Here is a 19046-nt window from a genome sequence, read left to right on the forward strand (position 1 = left end):
ATCTGTTGAAATCATCCAACACTGATACTTGGTTTACCCTAGTCCGAGGCAATTAACCCAAGGCTGCCCATCTACAGGAATTCAAGGCCAAAATGATGTGTTAGGCTTGGGCCCCTCAATCACCAAGATCCTCTCCTCCCCTTCACAGGTTGCCACGCATGGCAAACACGTGGGTGGATGTTTAGATCCCAGAGGAGGTAAACTGAAAGAGGTCCTATCACCACGTACAGGAATTCACACAGAGGGGAAATTTAAATGAAATAAAACATTAAAATATTTTTAATAGCAAGATTTTTGATTTGTGCATGCTAAGCTGAGTGTTATAAAATAATGTAACACATGACCAACTTCTCTTTAGATCAGTTCAGAATAACGTAATTAACGAGACTGAAAATAATTTTGGAATCTGTAACATTTGATACATTTCTAACATAACTTATTTTTGCATTTTTCTTCCTATTGATAGATATCTGAGGAATTCATAGTAGGTTCTGTTTTAAATTTGTTTGTACATGTTTCAATCTAGCAGGATAACTGTTTAATTCACAAAATTTAGGCTAAAATGTAACATAACTTGTAGTTGTATTTAAAATAATAATCTGCTGATGAACAGTCAGTTACTCTATCTGAAAAGAAAATAGCCTTCGCCTTTCTCATATTTGAATATTATTTATCATAACCCTTACCTCTCTTATATATAAGTATAAGCTAATGAGTTTTCAGTCATAATAGACTAATTCTGATGATGGTAACAGTTGTTGCAAAAACTAGTTGACTCATATTTGTGGATGAAAGCACATTATGATATTGTAATATTAAATTGAAAAAGACAGACCAATGTTCTGTTGGAACATGAATTTTATTCTCCCAAAATAAACCACTTCATTATGTTTATAAATCATTGCTTGTCAACTTAACATCAGTTCATGTTTTACTAATAAACATTTTATTATAAATGTTTGTTGTTTTAGTTTTTAAGACACACTCATAATTTACTGCAGTGAAGTAGATGGGAAACAATATCAGGAATTCTGACTAGCAAACTGCTTACAAATCAATACTGTAAAACAATTAACCATATCAATTAAGAGACAATATATTGGGCCTTTCTCATAAAAAAAAATTGAAAATAAAACCTTGAAATAATTATATCTCGTCCAGTAATATTAATTTTCATACTCAGGAATTTCTCTTTGAATTTTCTAAGGCACTACTTAAAAAGCTCCAGAAGTCAACAAGAATCTAGTAGATTTCCTTTAGGAAATCAGATTTACTCCTCCCTACCCGTTTTCTGTTATAAATGTAATTTTTTCAACCAGATGATGAGGTTTTTGATTTGTTTAGTAACTTGTATTTTTATGTTTCAATTTATTGTTCTTTGATTACATGTATTAAAGATCTATAGTGTGACACACAGTTTCTTTTTGGTGTTATCAGAAAATAAACATTTCTTCGAAATTGACTGCTAGAAATCACATTAATTGATGAAATACTAAAACAGAAAAAAGTACTTTACTTTTAAAGTACTTACCAAGCATTTTCTTGAATAAAAGAACCAGTATATCTGACGGTTTGTAAAAACAAATTTTCCCATCATTTTCTATTTCATATTTCATCTCCCCTTCAGTTAGAATCTGAAAAAAAACAAAAAAAAACACGTTTTAAACTAAGACAGTAAGGGTCAAACATCATTGCTGGATAATCATTTGGTATCAATAATGAAATATAGAAATGCATCAAAAACATTTAATGCATTTAAAATTAGACCATGTTTCATATAATTCAACCATTTCACACAAAGTAGGTTTCACAAAATCTCAGAAAAACTTTTTACAAACAACAAGATCTCAAAGAAGAAGATACCTCAACATTCACAACAAGGCCCAATTAAACATAAATCAATCATTTCTCTATCCTATATTCCCAACTTAAGCAAAAGCTTCAAAGGATTTGCTAGAAATTTAACTTTAAAGTTTAATACATCCAATTGAGTCAGTATTAGCTGAAAATAAGAACAAAATAGGATTTATAAAAAAACTAGAATCAACATGTAACAATTAACAAGACTCGCCAGTGGAAAAAAAGAAAAGAAACAAAGAAATTACCTATTCTATATAAAACTAGATTAACATGAACTCAAAAATAGAATGGCATGTGCATCAGCAACCACATTCAACAACCTGCACAGATAACATGTTGACATCAGTCCTATTGACAAGACTTGACAATCATCATATCTGCTCAATCTTATAAGTTCAAGCTCTACTACACAGCCATGCTTACTTCTGTAAAACATTAAAAAAGCATCTACAGCAACCAGAAAAATGCCTCAGAAAAGAAGCCAAAACATCGTCTTTTCATTCACGAAGTAGCTGCAGTCCATTAAAATTACCAAACCCATTATGTTTGTTCTGTCTATTCCACTGAATTACTTTACACACAAATTCTGCAAATAGGTCAAATAGACAAAGTGCATGTATAATTTCAATTTACCTTAATAAACCTACTTGGAAAAAAGTCAAAACATTGTTACAACTATTTTTTTTTTTTCATACAATGTAATCACATAAAACACTTTAAAGTTTCCATATAATTCAAATATAACAATTTAATATTAACAAAAATATTTCATAATAATAAGCAATCAGTCATTAAAAAAACCCACAAAACATCAGTTAAACTTATATACCATAAAATTATTATACAAAACTAAAAATAATAAACCAAATGACACATGTACCTTACAACCACTGTTTTTCATTTCTTGTTCCATTTCTTGCAGATTTTTTCCCAATACTTGTTTAACATTACAAACTGTACTAGCTGCATTTCTAACCAAACCCTGCTTTGCAGCAAGACCTACAGACTAAAAAGAAAACAAAAATGAAGAAGTTACTGAAATTCAGTTTGAACATTATGTTTATAGCAATAGAGAGATCTAGTATGTTACATTAAAATGATTTTGAAGCCTTATAAAGTCTTTACAGTTCATGTCACTAAACAACATCTTATGGTTCTTGACAGTTGCCCTGCAGGGTAACTTACATTGCAAAAGACTCCTTCATAAGACTGTCACGTGCAATACACTACCATAATCTATCTAGTATATGAAGATGACAATTTCCCAGTACTTTCCAACAATCTGATCACACAGAAATCCATAAAAGATGCATCACTTGGAGAAGCAAAAAGTTAAATTTTCTTGTACTGAAAATAATATTTCTCACAAATTGTTATTCTCACTCAGTGTCCTCCTCTATATGCAAAATATTTTTTGTACATGCCACAAACCGTTGATCTCCCACATCTGGAATTGACTGATTCCAATGAGTTTTACATGCAAATCATCATTCAACAATTCTTCACTAATAACAGTGCAACAGACTCTCTTGATGCAAGTGACTTTTATTCGATTCTACCGAAATATCACTAAGTTTTGGCAGAAAATTGAAGCACCAGTTTACAGTGGGGAGGAAGGGTTGAAAAAGGCAAGTAACTATTGAAAATACATTTTCACTATAGGAAATTTATAACTTCTGGTACAGTATATTATCTCAGTTCATTACCCAGCCATCTGGTGGGGAGTAAGAAAGTAGATCATATAATATTTTCATCAAGTTCTTCAGACCAGAGGGGATCTCACACCCCCTAATCTATGAGCAGGATATAAGATAGCAATGTGAGAAATTGATTGACCAATCCAGGAACCTGACTTCCAGCATCATAAAGATGTCTCTGTAATGTAAATCACCTCATTCAAAACCAAACTGACAGGAACTGCCCCTAGTGCAATAACACCCTATCTCAGCAATGCATATTTAGTGGCCTCAGAAATTATAATTGTTAAGTTATAACAGCCTTACAGTGCAGACTTGATTAATTTAAGTATACTTGCACAAGCACCACTTCCCACAGAGAAAAATTCCAAAAAGATAAAAAGGGACATGCTTAAAGAGGTTTGTATATCACACACACAAAAAGGCATTTTAATCAGTCACAGTCTCACCATACAGTGAAGGATGGGAACAGTTGGGTGACTTTATCCAAACAAGGAAAAATCCCAAAGCACAGAATGGGAGATACACTCACAGAGCTCAACAAAGGAAGTACCACAAACACTTGACAGGGTTGATATGCAGGAAAAAAGGAAGGTGGAGTGAAAATACCAGGAAATTATAATGGGAAGTAGGACATACAGAATAAAATGCCAACTGGATCGCAAGGTAAGCTCAATGGATAAGAGACAAAAGGAAAAAAAAAAATCTCAGACAAAGGACTGGTGTAAGGGAATGAAACCATGAGAAATGACTTCAATGGAAAGAAGCCTTGGAATCAACGAAGCAACCCATGGCACGTACTAGTCAGAGAAAATCATTTGAATCCAACTGAGAATAAGGGAGGAAGATGGTAAGAAATGAAAAAGTTGAAGAGAATATACCACAAGAGCTCTTAAAATATAGGTTACGAAAATCATTCAAGAACAACAAGAAAAACATACCAAGCCAAACCAGACAAGGAAACAAAATCTGAGCCAGCCAGGAATGATCAATCAGTAAAATCTGACCTAGAGTGATGTGGAGGAAAACAAATTAGGGGGAAGAAGGTTGATGGAGTAAGAAAAAAACTGAAGTTATAAACTGGATCTAATCCTGTCTGAATATAGTGACAACCTAGGTACATGAATGATGTACCTGAGATCAAAATCAAAAGAGGTAATTTGTAATCAATAGAAGATTTAAAATGTCACACAGAGGATTACACCACAAGATTGAGAGGTCACTCTCCTTGGAAGAAAGGATGTTGGCCTGGAAATTTGATCAGGAATGAGGATGCTGTAAGCTTCTGCTTGGATTGAACTCTTTCTCAGCAGGATCATATAACACAGTGATCCTGTCTAGAGAACAACATGAATGTAAGAACGCATACCTTAATTCTGAGATTGCTTAATGTGTCCTTGCAAAACCTGGCAAGATTTTATTAAAGCTTATAAGTATCTTGTATGCAATGAATGTTATTTTAATGATGTACTTCTACTTAATACTCCATGTAAAAGGTAGTTTTCACTTTAAGTATAAAAATCCTTTTCTTCATCTTACACTTTGAGTCTCATTAGAATGAAATTTAGAGCATCCAACAAGAAAATCAAATTTTTTTAAGGTACATGTTTATATCTTTTCATTTTCTCCACTATATCTTTAACTGCACATATTATCAACATACAGTGCAATGTAATGTTTAAAATTACAAAATGGGAAAAATTTACATATTTAATTTTTTGCAGAACATATTAAAAGACCTCATTTTTATTATATTCACAATTTGAGTTTTTTTTTTCCTTTTCACACATAGTTAATTTTTAATGCTTTGCTCTCCTTTCCTGTCCTTTACCTTTTATTACTCATTTCAGTTCAAGTCATTGGTGCCCTTGAAGCATACTTACAATATCTTCAAAAATGCAAAAGTCTTCAGATAAACTATTTTACAATCATAAAAGATCTTAAGCCTTGAAAAATGATGCCAAGTATAATGTACATTTAAAAAATGTTTAAACCTTTCAGTTATGCATTTTAAAACAAATCATACATGATTAACATAGATATAAAAGACCTAAATACAACTTAACTGTCTCTAAGAATATTTTTAGGTAAAAAAAAAAAGTGTTATCATGAATAAAGCAGCCAACAACACTACAAGCAGTTACACCTCCAAGATTACAACCACACATCAATTTCAAACTAACCACTGTTGGATTATAGCATAATGAGATCTTTTTAAATGACCATGTACATGTATGTGTATCAACCACAGGTATATGTTATAAAGCTCAAACAAATGTACAGAAGGAGAGCATGGCACCAAACAGAGGTTGATTAAATTTATTAATTACTTTTTTACTACATTAGGCTGTAAAACCTTGACTTATGTGTCAACAGGGCAAGTAAACATTACTGCCTAGACATGCCAACACAACAAGCATTATCTTAAACAAGACAGTGTGAAAGTTGAGATTTTTCTAAGGTTGTGGGCCAGGTGACATCTATACTTGAAGTTTCAAGCATTTTGTAAAAGGTTTCTTATGAAATAAAGAAACTAAAACTCATAACATAAAATTTCGAATCATAAGCAACCATTATAATGCTTATTTCATATACATACATTGATTGTAAAGATGTGTAATTAAATTTTGAGTGTGGCTCAGTGATTCACAAGAAAAAATGTTTAAAGGATTAAAGGTATTAATTCTTTCACTGACATTCAGATTCATTTTGAGACACATACACAAAAGAAGTATTTCAGAATTTTTCTGTAATTTGGAACTGGTAAATTCTTAGAAGGCTGGTGATACTCTGTCTTGATGGTATAAAACAAATTTCTCATGATAGTATTCAAGATGGAGGAGGAGAATACATTTGTCCCAATTACAATGGAAAAGTTGAAGTATTATTACATCACAAAATGTTATTTATTAATCTAGCCACTGTACAGACTATTCAATGATAAAAACAATCTTGCTTCAAAAATCAACTAAGGTGAAAAGCTTGTTCATAGTTAGCATGCATTTGAATGCACACTTACATAACAGTTGGGCAATTAACAGAATTTGCTAATCAATCACCTTCAACTAATCAGTTACTCTGAAGAGATGGTTAAACATACAAAAACATTACCTTACAAATCAGATTTTGATACCTGTGATGACCAGAGGACAGATGGACCACTGTGTAGCTTTGTGATTAACAATAATAAAAAATAATGCAATATTTCAATAATTTGAATAAGCAGAATAATAAAAATTAATCAGGAATATTAATTTAAATTAATTGGTTGATTTTGTCTTGTTAATTAAGCTGATCAAACTTATGCAAAATAATAACTGAAATATTATTTGGTGAATAATTGGAATAATCAAAAACAGTAACAAACAAACACTAATTGATTATTTTAGTAATATTAATTAATTTAGTCATAATATTTATTATTCAGTTATTTCACAATACTAAACCATGCAACCTATTATCAGAGGAAAATTATTTAAAAATCAATCAACCAGTTTTAATTTATGTAAAAAATTAAACAATGTCCATACACATAGACAGTAACTTTTGTGATAGTGATTCATAGTACACAAAAAGACTAATAATCAAAACAAGAATGAAAAACTCACAACTTCATTGTTGGTAAAAGCCACTACTGCTGGTGTTACCCTGTCTCCAGCATCATTTGCAATCACCTCTGTTTTACCTTCCTGAAAATATTTTAAAAGAAGTTAGTGTATTTATTTTGAATCACAACAAGAAAATATAAAAACCTTTCTTTTCCTTGCTTTGTAAAAAGGTAAAAATTAATGTTAATTTTTCAATAAACATAAATGTTTTATTTCAGATCAAATTCCTGGATTTTTTTTAATCAACAGTGTTAAGTTTTACTTCGATATTTCTTCATAAATGTTCATTGCTAAAACATCAAATATAATATGCCCATATATATTACTTTATTTACAGTTACCACTTGCATAACCATAAAAATACACTACGCACACTTCAAGATCATTCTCTTTACTGAAATCAGCCAAGGGTTCAAATCTACAAGAGAGTCATACCTTAGTGTTAAATGAACCAACCTATATAGCCCTTTTTTTGCAAGTAGGCACCTTTAGAATAAAAGCTATTTATGAGAAACGTGAGAAATGCTGGGTTTCTAACACTATTTCCTGTCTTTCTACATTAATTTCTGCTCCTGAGCTGATATTTTTCAACTCTAATGTGTAATAATAAAAGGGCATATCTGTGTGTGCATGGGACTACCATAGAAGAAAGACCTAGAAACCTGAAATTTTTACACCCATACCTGAGGGTGTGCAGCTGGGTGTTACTACTTATCCACATGCATGCACAACTCTTTAATAAGGAAAGCTAAGAATAAAAACAAGGCAGGTATTCAGTTTAAAGGAGGGAGTGTTATAAGTGTCCTATTCCTACTGGGGTGTTTGAGAATACTTGCATTCTTCTTCACTTCACTTGCATGGTTCAGAATGAGCTTGTTGTGGAAGATTAGAGTTACTTTGTTATCACGAGTTGAGAAGTTTTTAATTTTAGTTCTGGGTTTAGAAATATGTGGCTGAGACAAAGAGGGGATAAAATGAGACAATGTATAGATGACAGAAAGTGAAAGGGCAGTTGGTAGTATACAGAAGACATACCACACATCCAGACATGAGGATTGAAAGTTAGTTGATGTAACACTTCTTTTCAAAAAAAGTGATAAAAGTGTCCCAATAATTATAGACCCATTAACCTTGTATCAGTTGTGGGAAAAGTTTTAGAAAGTCTGTTAAAAGATGCTTTGCAATGTAATTTAACAAAGTTTAGATTTATTGTATAATCAGCATGGTTTCACTGAGAGGAAATCTTTGAAAAGGTTATTGATTATGTAAAAAAGAGATGGGTGTAGATTTGGTAAATCTGAATTTTCAGATTTGTTTAGAATTACACACAAAGCTATCCGTGCTCTGCCCACAACAGGTATTGAGAACCTGGTTTCTAGTGGTGTGAGTCTGCAGACATACTTTCAGAAGACATTTAACAATGTACAACATAAAAGGCTTGTGAAAAAAATAGCTGTATAGTTGTGGGGGATAATTAGCAAATTTGATAGAAGAATGGCTGGATGTAAGAAAACAGAGGGTTGTTAGAAATGGAATTCAGTCAAACTGGATTAATGCCACAAGTACCTCAATCTTAGGACCATTGTTCTTTCCAATTGACATCAATGACAGATAATATTAAGGTCTTGGGTGTTGTGATTTACAAAAGGATTTAGATTTAGTAAGCTGGGCAAATAAATGACAAGTGGGTTTTACTTACAATAAATGTAAGATAATACAGGTTATAATTTTAATCATAAGCATACTTTGGATAGGAAAAGCCTTAACAGTATTAAAAAAGAATCTTGGTGAAACAGTTCATCAGTTTAAAACAATCCAAGCAGTGTGCTGTTTCTAGTGGTATAGCAAATAGGATTTTAGGTTGTATCTACAGAAATATTGGATACAAGTCAAATGATGTTATGATTTCATTGTAAAAGTCAGTGGTTAGGCCACATTTGAAATAATACGTTCAATCCCGAACTCATTACCTTAGGAAAGACATTGAATTGTTGGAAAGGATTCAAAGAGGGGTTACTAGAATGGTCCTGGGATGAAGGGGTATCATATGAGAAGAAAAAAATCTTTCATTTTGTTTTCTCTTCAAAAGAGAAGAATTGGGGAGATCTGATTGAAGTGTTTAAGATTGCAAAGGGACTTGAAAGTGTTGATGCACCATCCTTTTTCATATTAAACAGTGAGAATAGTAGGATTAGAAGACAAATTTTGACAGAGTTGGAGTCATTTCCAGCTAAGACAGTTTCATTTTTAGAAAAGGGTGGTTGGCTATTGAAATGGGTTGCTTTGGAGATTGCAGAGACATTAAATATAAGTGACTTTAAGATAAGGCTTGATAAGTAAATAAATTATAAGGGCTAGCTTTAAGATTTTTTTATGTTTTAACAATTTTTCTTATTTAGTTGTTCCAAAATATTAAACCTTTTGCAATGGGTCACAGGTCATCATGTTTATTTACTTGCATTCAAAATTTTATTGAGTTATTATTTTATGAACTTATGTCAATAAATTTGGAATCAAATTGTAATTATAATTCAAACTTTAATATTATATTTAATTTCTTAATTTAAAAGTCAATATCCAAATATAATTTTAGTGAGTCAAATGGTATGTTAAATGAAACTTTAAAAATACACATTTCTGATGTCAAAATACTAAGTCTGTAATTTCATAAAAATTAGTAACTCAAATTACTAATATTATCAAGCAAGAATATAAAATAAAAACCTTGTATCTTTTTATTTTGCTGAGGTATCGCTTATGTACTGAATCAAGCCCAGCAGCACCCTGTTCACTGCTTTCCATTTTTGAAAATGATTCCTTTTCTATGCTTACTTCAAGATATGACATGTGAATAATCAATCAACAGCTTGGTTTTCTCAGCCATTTTAATCTCTGTAAAGACTACCACATTCGTTTTATCCAAGATTTCAAGGGGTTAGGTTGTGTCTTTATTCAGCTCAAAGCTACACATTTTTTAAAATCTAAATGCATCTTAGTTGCTAAGCTTAATAAATTATTGTGGAATTCAAATGTATATATAAAACTTTAAAGTTTTGTTTCATATATGTTGCTAAGCCTTTTACAGTTTTGCACATGGAGTATATCAAAGCTAGAAGAGATAATTATTTGCTTTACATCATTTATTATTCCATATTTTAATAAGTTTAATAATTTATTTCTAAACAGTAATTATATATATATAATGTATAATAATTTAAATTTTACTGTCTATTACAAAATACTGGTATGCTAAAACACAGCTAAGACAGGGATGACTGAACATCAGTTTTATATTACTGAATATGGAACAAGAGTGCATGTGCATGACATCACTGAAAGTTGTGTAACATTAGCTAGGCATGATTCAAAGATCAATAATCAAAAATTAAATATGTATGTAAATATATAATGTTATGAGACTTAAGCTACTTAGACTAAACATTTGTATTTTAGCATCATAAAATATATCATTATTCTGGCCTGAAGCAACATAATTTATATTTATTTCCTGTTTATAGTTACAAGGCTAGTCAAGCAACAGGCCTCCCCACAGAGTTACAGTATAAAAAAACAACAAAATATAAAGGCTTACTAAAATCAAACATTTAAAATGTATTTAGATTTTAAGAGATTATGCAAATAATATTAGAGATTTTTGGGACAAAGAAGAGATTTTTGTTTTTCTTTAAATTATGGCATGAAATCAATTTGCACCCACACTAGTAACAAAATAGACTATTTTCACAAACAAATCTTCAGTAAGAAAAAATTTCATTAAAAATTTGACTTTTTGTATACAATCTTTATCAAATGTCTACCAAATTTTGTGAAAATACTCATGCTGTATCTGAGGGTCCCTCTTTCAAATACCTGTCATACCAAACATGCCCAACCTATCAACCTTATGGGTATTATAATGTGATGGTCACTCCCACTATTCATTTGTTAGAGAAGCCCATGAGCAGGCAGTGGGTGGTAATGACTAGCTGCCTTCCCTCTAGTCTTAAACTGCTAAATTAGGGACAGCTAGCACAGATAGCCCTAGAGTAGCTTTGCACGAAATTCACGAACAAACCAAACAAATCAAAAGTTATATTGCAAATACTTAACATCTGCAAATGTGTGAACTCGCATATATTATAGCAAGCCCATAGTGAAAGGGTAAAGAGTTATTTTGTAACAGAGTATTTAGCATCTGGTATGGGTTGCTTTCAGATGTAATGGATGTAACAAAATTAAAGGTTTCATAAATATTTGAATTTGAATCTTTATTATTATTATTTCATATAGATTACTGTAATTTAGTTTGCTTTAGTAAATAGGCCAGTTTTGATGAACCAGCATGACACTTGTTTAAGACATGACCCTTTTCTTCCATAACACTAGTACAGGCATTCTCATCACACTTACACTGGTAAGTTAAATTACTATAACCTACATGCATTCTCTTGCACTTATTATAATTAAAAAGTATCTGCCACTCATCTGCCAAATGATCTAAATTATTTTGTAACCAACCAATGTTTCTTCCACGCCTACTGAGAACACTTTTTTTTTATGTCACACCTTGTCATGTGCTTTCTCTTGTATCAGTATTCAGTACTTTTATACATACAAGCAAAAATTATATTTGCCCTACCAGTAGTAACAGTACACTGCTTAAAGGGCTTAAAAGTTCATCAACCAGATAAACATGATCATTTTCTTCCAAAACACTGTTAGTTTTTTGCATAAAATTTATACTTATAATTTAGATCCATCCCTATTAATGTAATATATGGATTAAATATAATCCATAATTCACATGCATTATCTTGCATATATTATAATTAAAAGTCATCTGTCATTTATTCATTCAACTTGTTAAATTATCCAAATACTTTTGCAAAACACCAAACTTTTCCTCATAACCAGCAACACCAAACTTTTTAGTATCATCAGCAAACTTAAACAGTTATTGCCCATCCTTCATCTATGTTACTGATATATATAAAAATCAGCAATGGTCATAACACTGATACCTAAGGTATCATACTTATCATACAAGTCCAGTTTGACTGAACTCCATTTATAACAGCCTTCTGTTTTTTTTACCACCCAACCATTTTTCTATCTAATAAGGCAATTATTTCTCACACTATGTGGCACCTTAACATGTGCTTTCTGAAAACTCAAATATACAAAATCTACACGTTGTTCCTCATCTGCTAGATTTTTGTCTAGTGAAACCATGTTGAATATCCAAAACAATTTTAAATTTTGTTAACTGGCTTTGCAAAAAAATACTTGAACAAACTATCAAAAACTTTTTCTACCATTGGTACAAGACTATGAAGTCTATAATTACCTTATCAATGTTTATCATTTCCTTTGAAATATTGTCGCAACTTCCCATTATTTAAGGACTCACATCAATAGTAGTTCATACATACAATCTTTAACCTCCTTCAAAGCCCTTGGGGAAATATCTGGTCCAGGAGCCTTATTATTCTTTAAACTTCCCAATGTTTTTTTTAACAAGTTCAGTGTTAATGTGATCATTTTATTTAATTCTGTTACCGTGTTGTAACTGTTCAGAATGATGAACAATCTTAAATGTTCATTTGTAAAAACTAAAGTAAAACTATTTAATAACCTATAATCCTCATCATAATCAGAAATAAGCCATCCTTTATCATCCTTCAAAAAACCCTACTATGATCCTGTGATTTTGCTTACCTTTAAAAGGTGAAGTTACTGTTAAATTTTATATTTTCATTCAGCTTTTTTAATCTCCGTTTTGATTTCCTAATCTCCTGTTTAACCAGCTCTCTTGATCTTAATATAATCCTTTAAGTTAATTTATACTTCTTAAATGTATAACTTTTCCTCCAATTTTATCTCTTACAAGTTACGTAACTTATTGTACTTTGTAGGTAAAGCTGGTATCTTATATGCAGTCACCCTTTTTTCTATAATTATGAGCATGTGTGCCTTTAATACTTATTCTTATAAAAAATTCACGTCTCCAATTAATTTAAACCTTCAATCCACAACTTAACTATTTTCCTGAAACCTACTGATGAGATTTCATCTTTTATGTGGTATCTTTAATATCACCAAAAAGTTTTCAAAATGCAAGTTCTAACTCATGTAAGTACAAAAAATCCTCACACTTCTCTTCACCCGCCAAAACAATATACCAGAGTTAACTTATATTTTTTTAAATTAGAGGTGGCTCTGATGCTGTCATCATACGGATCCAATGGCTTTGTGATCTACTACCTTGAGGCTCTTTAAAAAAAAAAGTCTGAACCTATATTGTTATGTTGGTATTAACTTAGGCCTACAACAGTAAAAAATATAAATAAAATTATTCAATTTTGCCCTAATATTAATATCACTTGAAAACAGAACACCAAATTCGACAGTTCAAATATAAAAAGTTAGCAGAACGGTAAATTAAACTTTAGAGTTTTAACTTTCTAAAGTTAAAGCATACATACTTTATGAAGTGCTAAACACATATTAGTAGATCCTAGATGCAAACCAAAACAAACGACAGCCATGACCACCGCTAAGATTAAAAGCACATGGTACTATAATTTAATCGTTCATAAAGAGAGATATATGACCCACACAAAATCAGATAAAGAATATTTACACAATTTTTAGAAAAAAACTAAAAATTAAAAAATTGAAATTAAATCATGCATCGCGTTGAAACTCTTTATCAACTTATTTATTTTTGTATAACTAAAAATAAAACCTGAATTCGTAAACATTGATATCTAAATTGAAATAAGTTGGATTATATATAATATGAAGAAAACTTTGATTATTAATATTAGAAAGTTGAAAACTAAAATCGAAATAACGCAAAATATTCACTACCAATATTTTTAGGGATAAGTTTAACAATAGCAATATAGCATTTTGTTAAAACATAATAGCTATGATGTTATGCTTAATTTCAAAGACCATTTTAAGTCTGTTAATCTCTAAATATTTTAAGATGGCTTAGTAGTATTTTTCTCCACTAATGTTAACGAGAAAATTAGTTCTAGCGAGTGATAAAATTATTATAATTTTATTGTGTATTTATCGACACATCGATTACAGATCAAAATATGTGATAAAAGTGTTTCCACTTTTAAACATTTATTCTAATACTCCAAGACCCGCAATTATTGAATAGGATTTTTTTATGCAAATTACAATATCTCTAAGTCTCTTAAGTAAACCTTAGTATATTATTTATCTACTTGTTACTTTCATTAACATATTTTAAACTTCTTTTATTACAGTTTTTACGGTAAAGAAGATACTGCGTTTCGATCACTAGTGCGATCATTCTCAAGTATAAATGTTTTAACAGTAAAGGTGTTTTTGCTTGAAACAGAATTTAACAAACTAACTAGTATTTAAATTACATAGTGGTTACATATGTATGTGCGTATCAATGCGCGTATATTGAAAGAATATTTAGTTATTGCATACGATTGGGAAGGTCTCAGGGAAACAACAATGAAAACATTTAGAAATGTGTCCGGGAAGTTGCTAATTGCAGGATTTTATTATTAATGCTTCTCTGATTTTTATTTTGTTAATGTGATGTTCGTGTTTTCTATGTTTTTCAATAATACATAATATAAAGTTATAGATTTATCAGAGGTAATAAGTGTGTCTGTCACGTGCATTTCGCTCTCTTTGCACCTGTTTAGCATGTTCTGAATTAAAGTTTGAATTTGCCATTGTGGCAAGATTCTCCACTCCTGTATAACGGAATTTAAAAGTTCCTGTGTTGTTTATGGAGCTTTTCTCTTACCCGAGACACATTTTAAAACAATGTCCAAGACGTATTTTATAGAATTGATAAATTGGCTACTTGGGCTACTCTTTTACCAACGAATAGTGGGATTGACCGTCACATTATAACGCCCCCCACGGTTGGGCGTGCGAGCATGTTTGGCGCGACCGGGATTCGAACCCGCGACTCTCGGATTACGAATCGAACGTCTTAACACGCTTGGCCATGCTAGGCCATGGAGAATAATACAAATGTTACAACGACTTCTGTCCTCCTTGTTTTTGTATAAATTAACAAACTGAGAATCTTTATAACCTTGATTCCCTACTTCCTTTTTCTAACAGAGTAGTATAATTTTATGGATATTTCAAAGTAATTTGCTATTGGCACACTTATAAATCTCAACAGGCTAGTCGTCGTTACTGGGCGCCTTGTTCCTCGGAATGGATTTAATGACTTATTGCAAAATCTTCTCAACAAGACTCATTGTCCAAATTCATCATAACTTCAAACTTAAACAGTTCTTTGAGCATTTCATGTTTTCATCATAACTTTAAACTTATGCAATCCATCGAGTTCTTCATATTTAGTGATAGTCTTACTAGAGTATGAACTTCCATAATATCTAATTTATCACTCAATTTGTAACTTTTTTCCTTTTGAATGGATCGACTGCTCGATTAATGCCTTTATACATTACATGGATGTCACCTGCACCAACTCTTTTCTAAATATTGTCACATAGTTTCAGTTACAAATCTTTGATACACCCCTAGCCTATTTTTGGATTTCTCTTTGAACGTTTCTCAAATTTCCTGGGGTTGTGGTGTTGATAGGTTTCTTGTAGACGATTATCCCTGTACGTTTGTTCCCAACCAGTAATAAAAGGGTTTCAGAAAAATCTTCAAACCAGTCTGCATTTTTCTTGCCTTTTTTGCCAAAATATTGTTACAATAACACTGTGCATATTAGTTTTTGAAACTTCTCAAGCCTCAGTGGCTGTATAATGTACACTTGCTGTCACAGCCTTTTCTCTGAATTGTGTGCATTATTTATAGCTTAAATTTGGCTGATTTTAATCTAAGGATGATTGATACTTTTGTTTTTGTTAATCATTTTGACATTGATTTTAACTTTGCAACAGATTAAAGCGTAGTCAGTACCACAGTCAGTACTGTGATAAGACCCAATGTACAGGATTTATCTCGAATGGTTAGGCCTAGACAACAGTAGATATAATTGGTGCTAATGCATTGACCTTGGACTCTTCCATGATGCTTTTCTTAAGTTTCCCTAACAAGGAAGATGTTAGTAAAACACAGACTTTGATATGTACAGGCTTCTAACACTTTCTGACAATTTTTAGTTCCATTACTAATTACACATTTGACCAGAATACCTGTTTAGTTCTCAAAACCACTTCATAATCTTGCATTGAAGTCGCTGAATATTATGAGGGTCTCATTCTGTGATTTTTTTTTCAATTTATTTTTCATGTTTTGGATAGTAAACATATGTGTTTTCATTTCTCTCTTAAAGAACAGGATTCGTGCTTGGTAATATTTAAAATACTGGCATATTTGTCTAGGACTTAGATACTACGGAGCCAAATTGTAGCTTTATCATGCTGACACAATATGTACTTAGCTTAATCAATTGGCAACAACTTACTCGTTTAGAATCAATCAGTAATGGTACTAGTTGCATGATCCTGGTGAAGGTGATTTTCATCTGTGGATATATTTGGAACTTCTTCTGTACTCGGATATAAACAGCTGCATCAACATATACTAAATCATTACATATTATCTTCTTACTTGCTCTCTAAATTAGCTCAGTTCATCTTCAATAGCATTAAGGCGTGAGCTTCGTAATCTGAGGGTCGCGGGTTCGCGCCCGAGTCGCGCCAAACATGCTCGCTCTCCCAGCCGTGGGGGCGTTATAATGTGACAGTCAATTTCACTATTCGTTGATAAAAGAGTAGCCCAAGAGTTGGCGGTGGGTGGTGATGACTAGCTGCCTTCCCTCTAGTCTTACACTGCTAAATTAGGGACGGCTAGCACAGATAGCCCTCGAGTAGCTTTGTGCGAAATTCCAAAACAAACAAACAAACAAGCAGTAGGTGCGGTTGTCTAGTTGATTTCCCTCTAATTTACCACTTCCAAATTAAGTATAGTTAATGTAGATAGCTCATTGCTGTATCATCTGTTTTCAAATGGACTGTTGAGAAGACAGTCACAGTTACATTTAAAAGTGATAAATCAAGTTATAGGAATGAAATGCAGGCTAGTGAATCAGATATAGAGGACTGAGTTAATGAGGAAACTGTGGAACTGATCTGTGAAATCTGGTTGTTGAAAGTCTTAGGCCCCTTCCTAGTTTCTCAAATATTTTCTTTTTAAAACCTTGGAAAGATACACAAGAGTCAAGCCTGCATATAGATTAAGCAACGTATAATAGCAGAGTTATACTTAAAGCTGTTCCCATTTTCACTTACGTATTGTGAACATGTGGAGAAGTTTTCTAACCCATAATTATTACCAACTTCCTTTTACACATATTCCAAGCTTTGATTTTGAATACTTATTTCGAAATTTGCTGTTCCAACCATTAGAAAAAAAAAGTCGGATTAATTTCATGCCTAAACGATGGAAATCCTTTAATACTTGGCCTGATAAAGAACTGATTCAATATTTTATTCCACAAAATTTCCGTAAAAAGTTCCCAATCGATTACTCGTATTATTTTTGATGGTGTGTAGAATTTCCAATTAACAAATCTAGAAGAACACTTGCTTAGTAAGCAACATATAATAGTAACATACAGAAGGCTGTTTCATGCACTAGTGCAAGTAAATAAATAACATAAATTCTATGTGCTTCTTGAAGGTTCTACAACTAAAGACGACAGGTGAATCTAGTGAAACTTGGTGTATATATACATTTCTTACTTTCAATAAATTCAAAGCTTCAGTGATGTCGAGAAAACCCACTTGTAGAGAAATATATATGCAAAAACGGCTCCCCAAACTAGCCGTTTTTGCATATATAAATTCAAAGCTTATGCCATCTATGTTGTTAATCTTGAATAGTTAATTCCTTCAAATATATTTTGTAAATGAAGTCAGCTGAATACAACGTTCAATTTAACACGCTACATAGAAAAATTTTATTACTCAATGCTATTTTCATCCAAGCTACAGGAAAAACAAAGCAAAACTATAAACCAGAATAATACGTAAATTATCTAAGCTAGTTAACCACGAGAAATAAAATATCTTTCGACTTGAAAAATTTGTGATTATGACATGAAGACTGTTTTCCACCAGCACCGCTCATAAGACGTATATTTTAAATGGTTTTTGTTCCACTATTCGTTGGTAAAAGAGCAGCCCAAGAATTGGCCGTGAGTGATGATGACTAGCTGCTTTCCCTCTAGTCTTACATTGCTAAATTAGGGACGGCTTTGCGCTAACTTCAAAAACAAACAAACCCTTGGAACTAATTGGATACAAACAACACATGGAAACCCACCACAGAAATAATTAATCTAATCAAAAAAACGAAGACAATTAAGAAGACAGTACATGATTACAAGAAACAGAGAAACCAAAACACAAATAAACAACATTAGAAATCACATCAGAACACAAATAAAACAACAAAAACAAAATAAGTGGGACAATTACTGCAATAAACTAAATGATAAAACTGACCCGAAAAAATTCTGGTCACATCTTAAAAGACTCAGAAATGAAAACACAAACACAAAGAAATATCCTCCACTTGAACATAATAATACTACAGCACACACAAATAAAAAAATAGCCGAAGCTTTCAAAGATCAACTCCAAAATACATTTAAAACTCAAACTGATCCGGATATGAATACATATTTCTACACTAAAGTCACTAATCACATAGTAAACAACAAACATCAATTTGAACCAATTTTTCCAGTAAACATAACTGATACAAATACAAGATCCGATACAGATTATGCAAGCACATTACTAACAAATGAAATATCCCTTCAAGAATTACTAGAAGCAATAAAAACACAAAAAACAAAGCACCAGGTGAAGACGAAATA

The 19046-nt window shown here is 31.7% G+C and overlaps 1 protein-coding gene across 5 annotated transcripts in view; it reads right to left on the reverse strand.

The window, feature by feature from the left end:
* LOC143237385 (heat shock 70 kDa protein 14-like) overlaps positions 1-13874 on the reverse strand; it is a 46847-nt gene extending 32973 nt beyond the window's left edge. The window contains exons 1-5 of one of the 5 annotated variants that reach the window (XM_076476586.1): positions 13651-13798; positions 9890-10057; positions 7166-7246; positions 2741-2866; positions 1532-1634 (exon numbers count right to left, since the gene is read on the reverse strand). In XM_076476586.1, the coding sequence (XP_076332701.1) occupies positions 1532-1634; positions 2741-2866; positions 7166-7246; positions 9890-10012 (433 nt within the window). In that variant the 5' untranslated portion in view covers positions 10013-10057; positions 13651-13798. Of the gene's footprint in view, positions 1-1531; positions 1635-2740; positions 2867-7165; positions 7247-9889; positions 10067-13318; positions 13437-13650 lie in introns of those variants that run through there. The other 4 variants (XM_076476585.1, XM_076476587.1, XM_076476588.1 and 1 more) reach the window with 4 other exon arrangements.
* Positions 13875-19046: the final 5172 nt, after the last annotated feature.

Source organism: Tachypleus tridentatus, chromosome 13 (genome assembly GCF_004210375.1).
Source record: "Tachypleus tridentatus isolate NWPU-2018 chromosome 13, ASM421037v1, whole genome shotgun sequence".
Taxonomy (NCBI): Eukaryota; Metazoa; Arthropoda; class Merostomata; order Xiphosura; family Limulidae; genus Tachypleus; species Tachypleus tridentatus.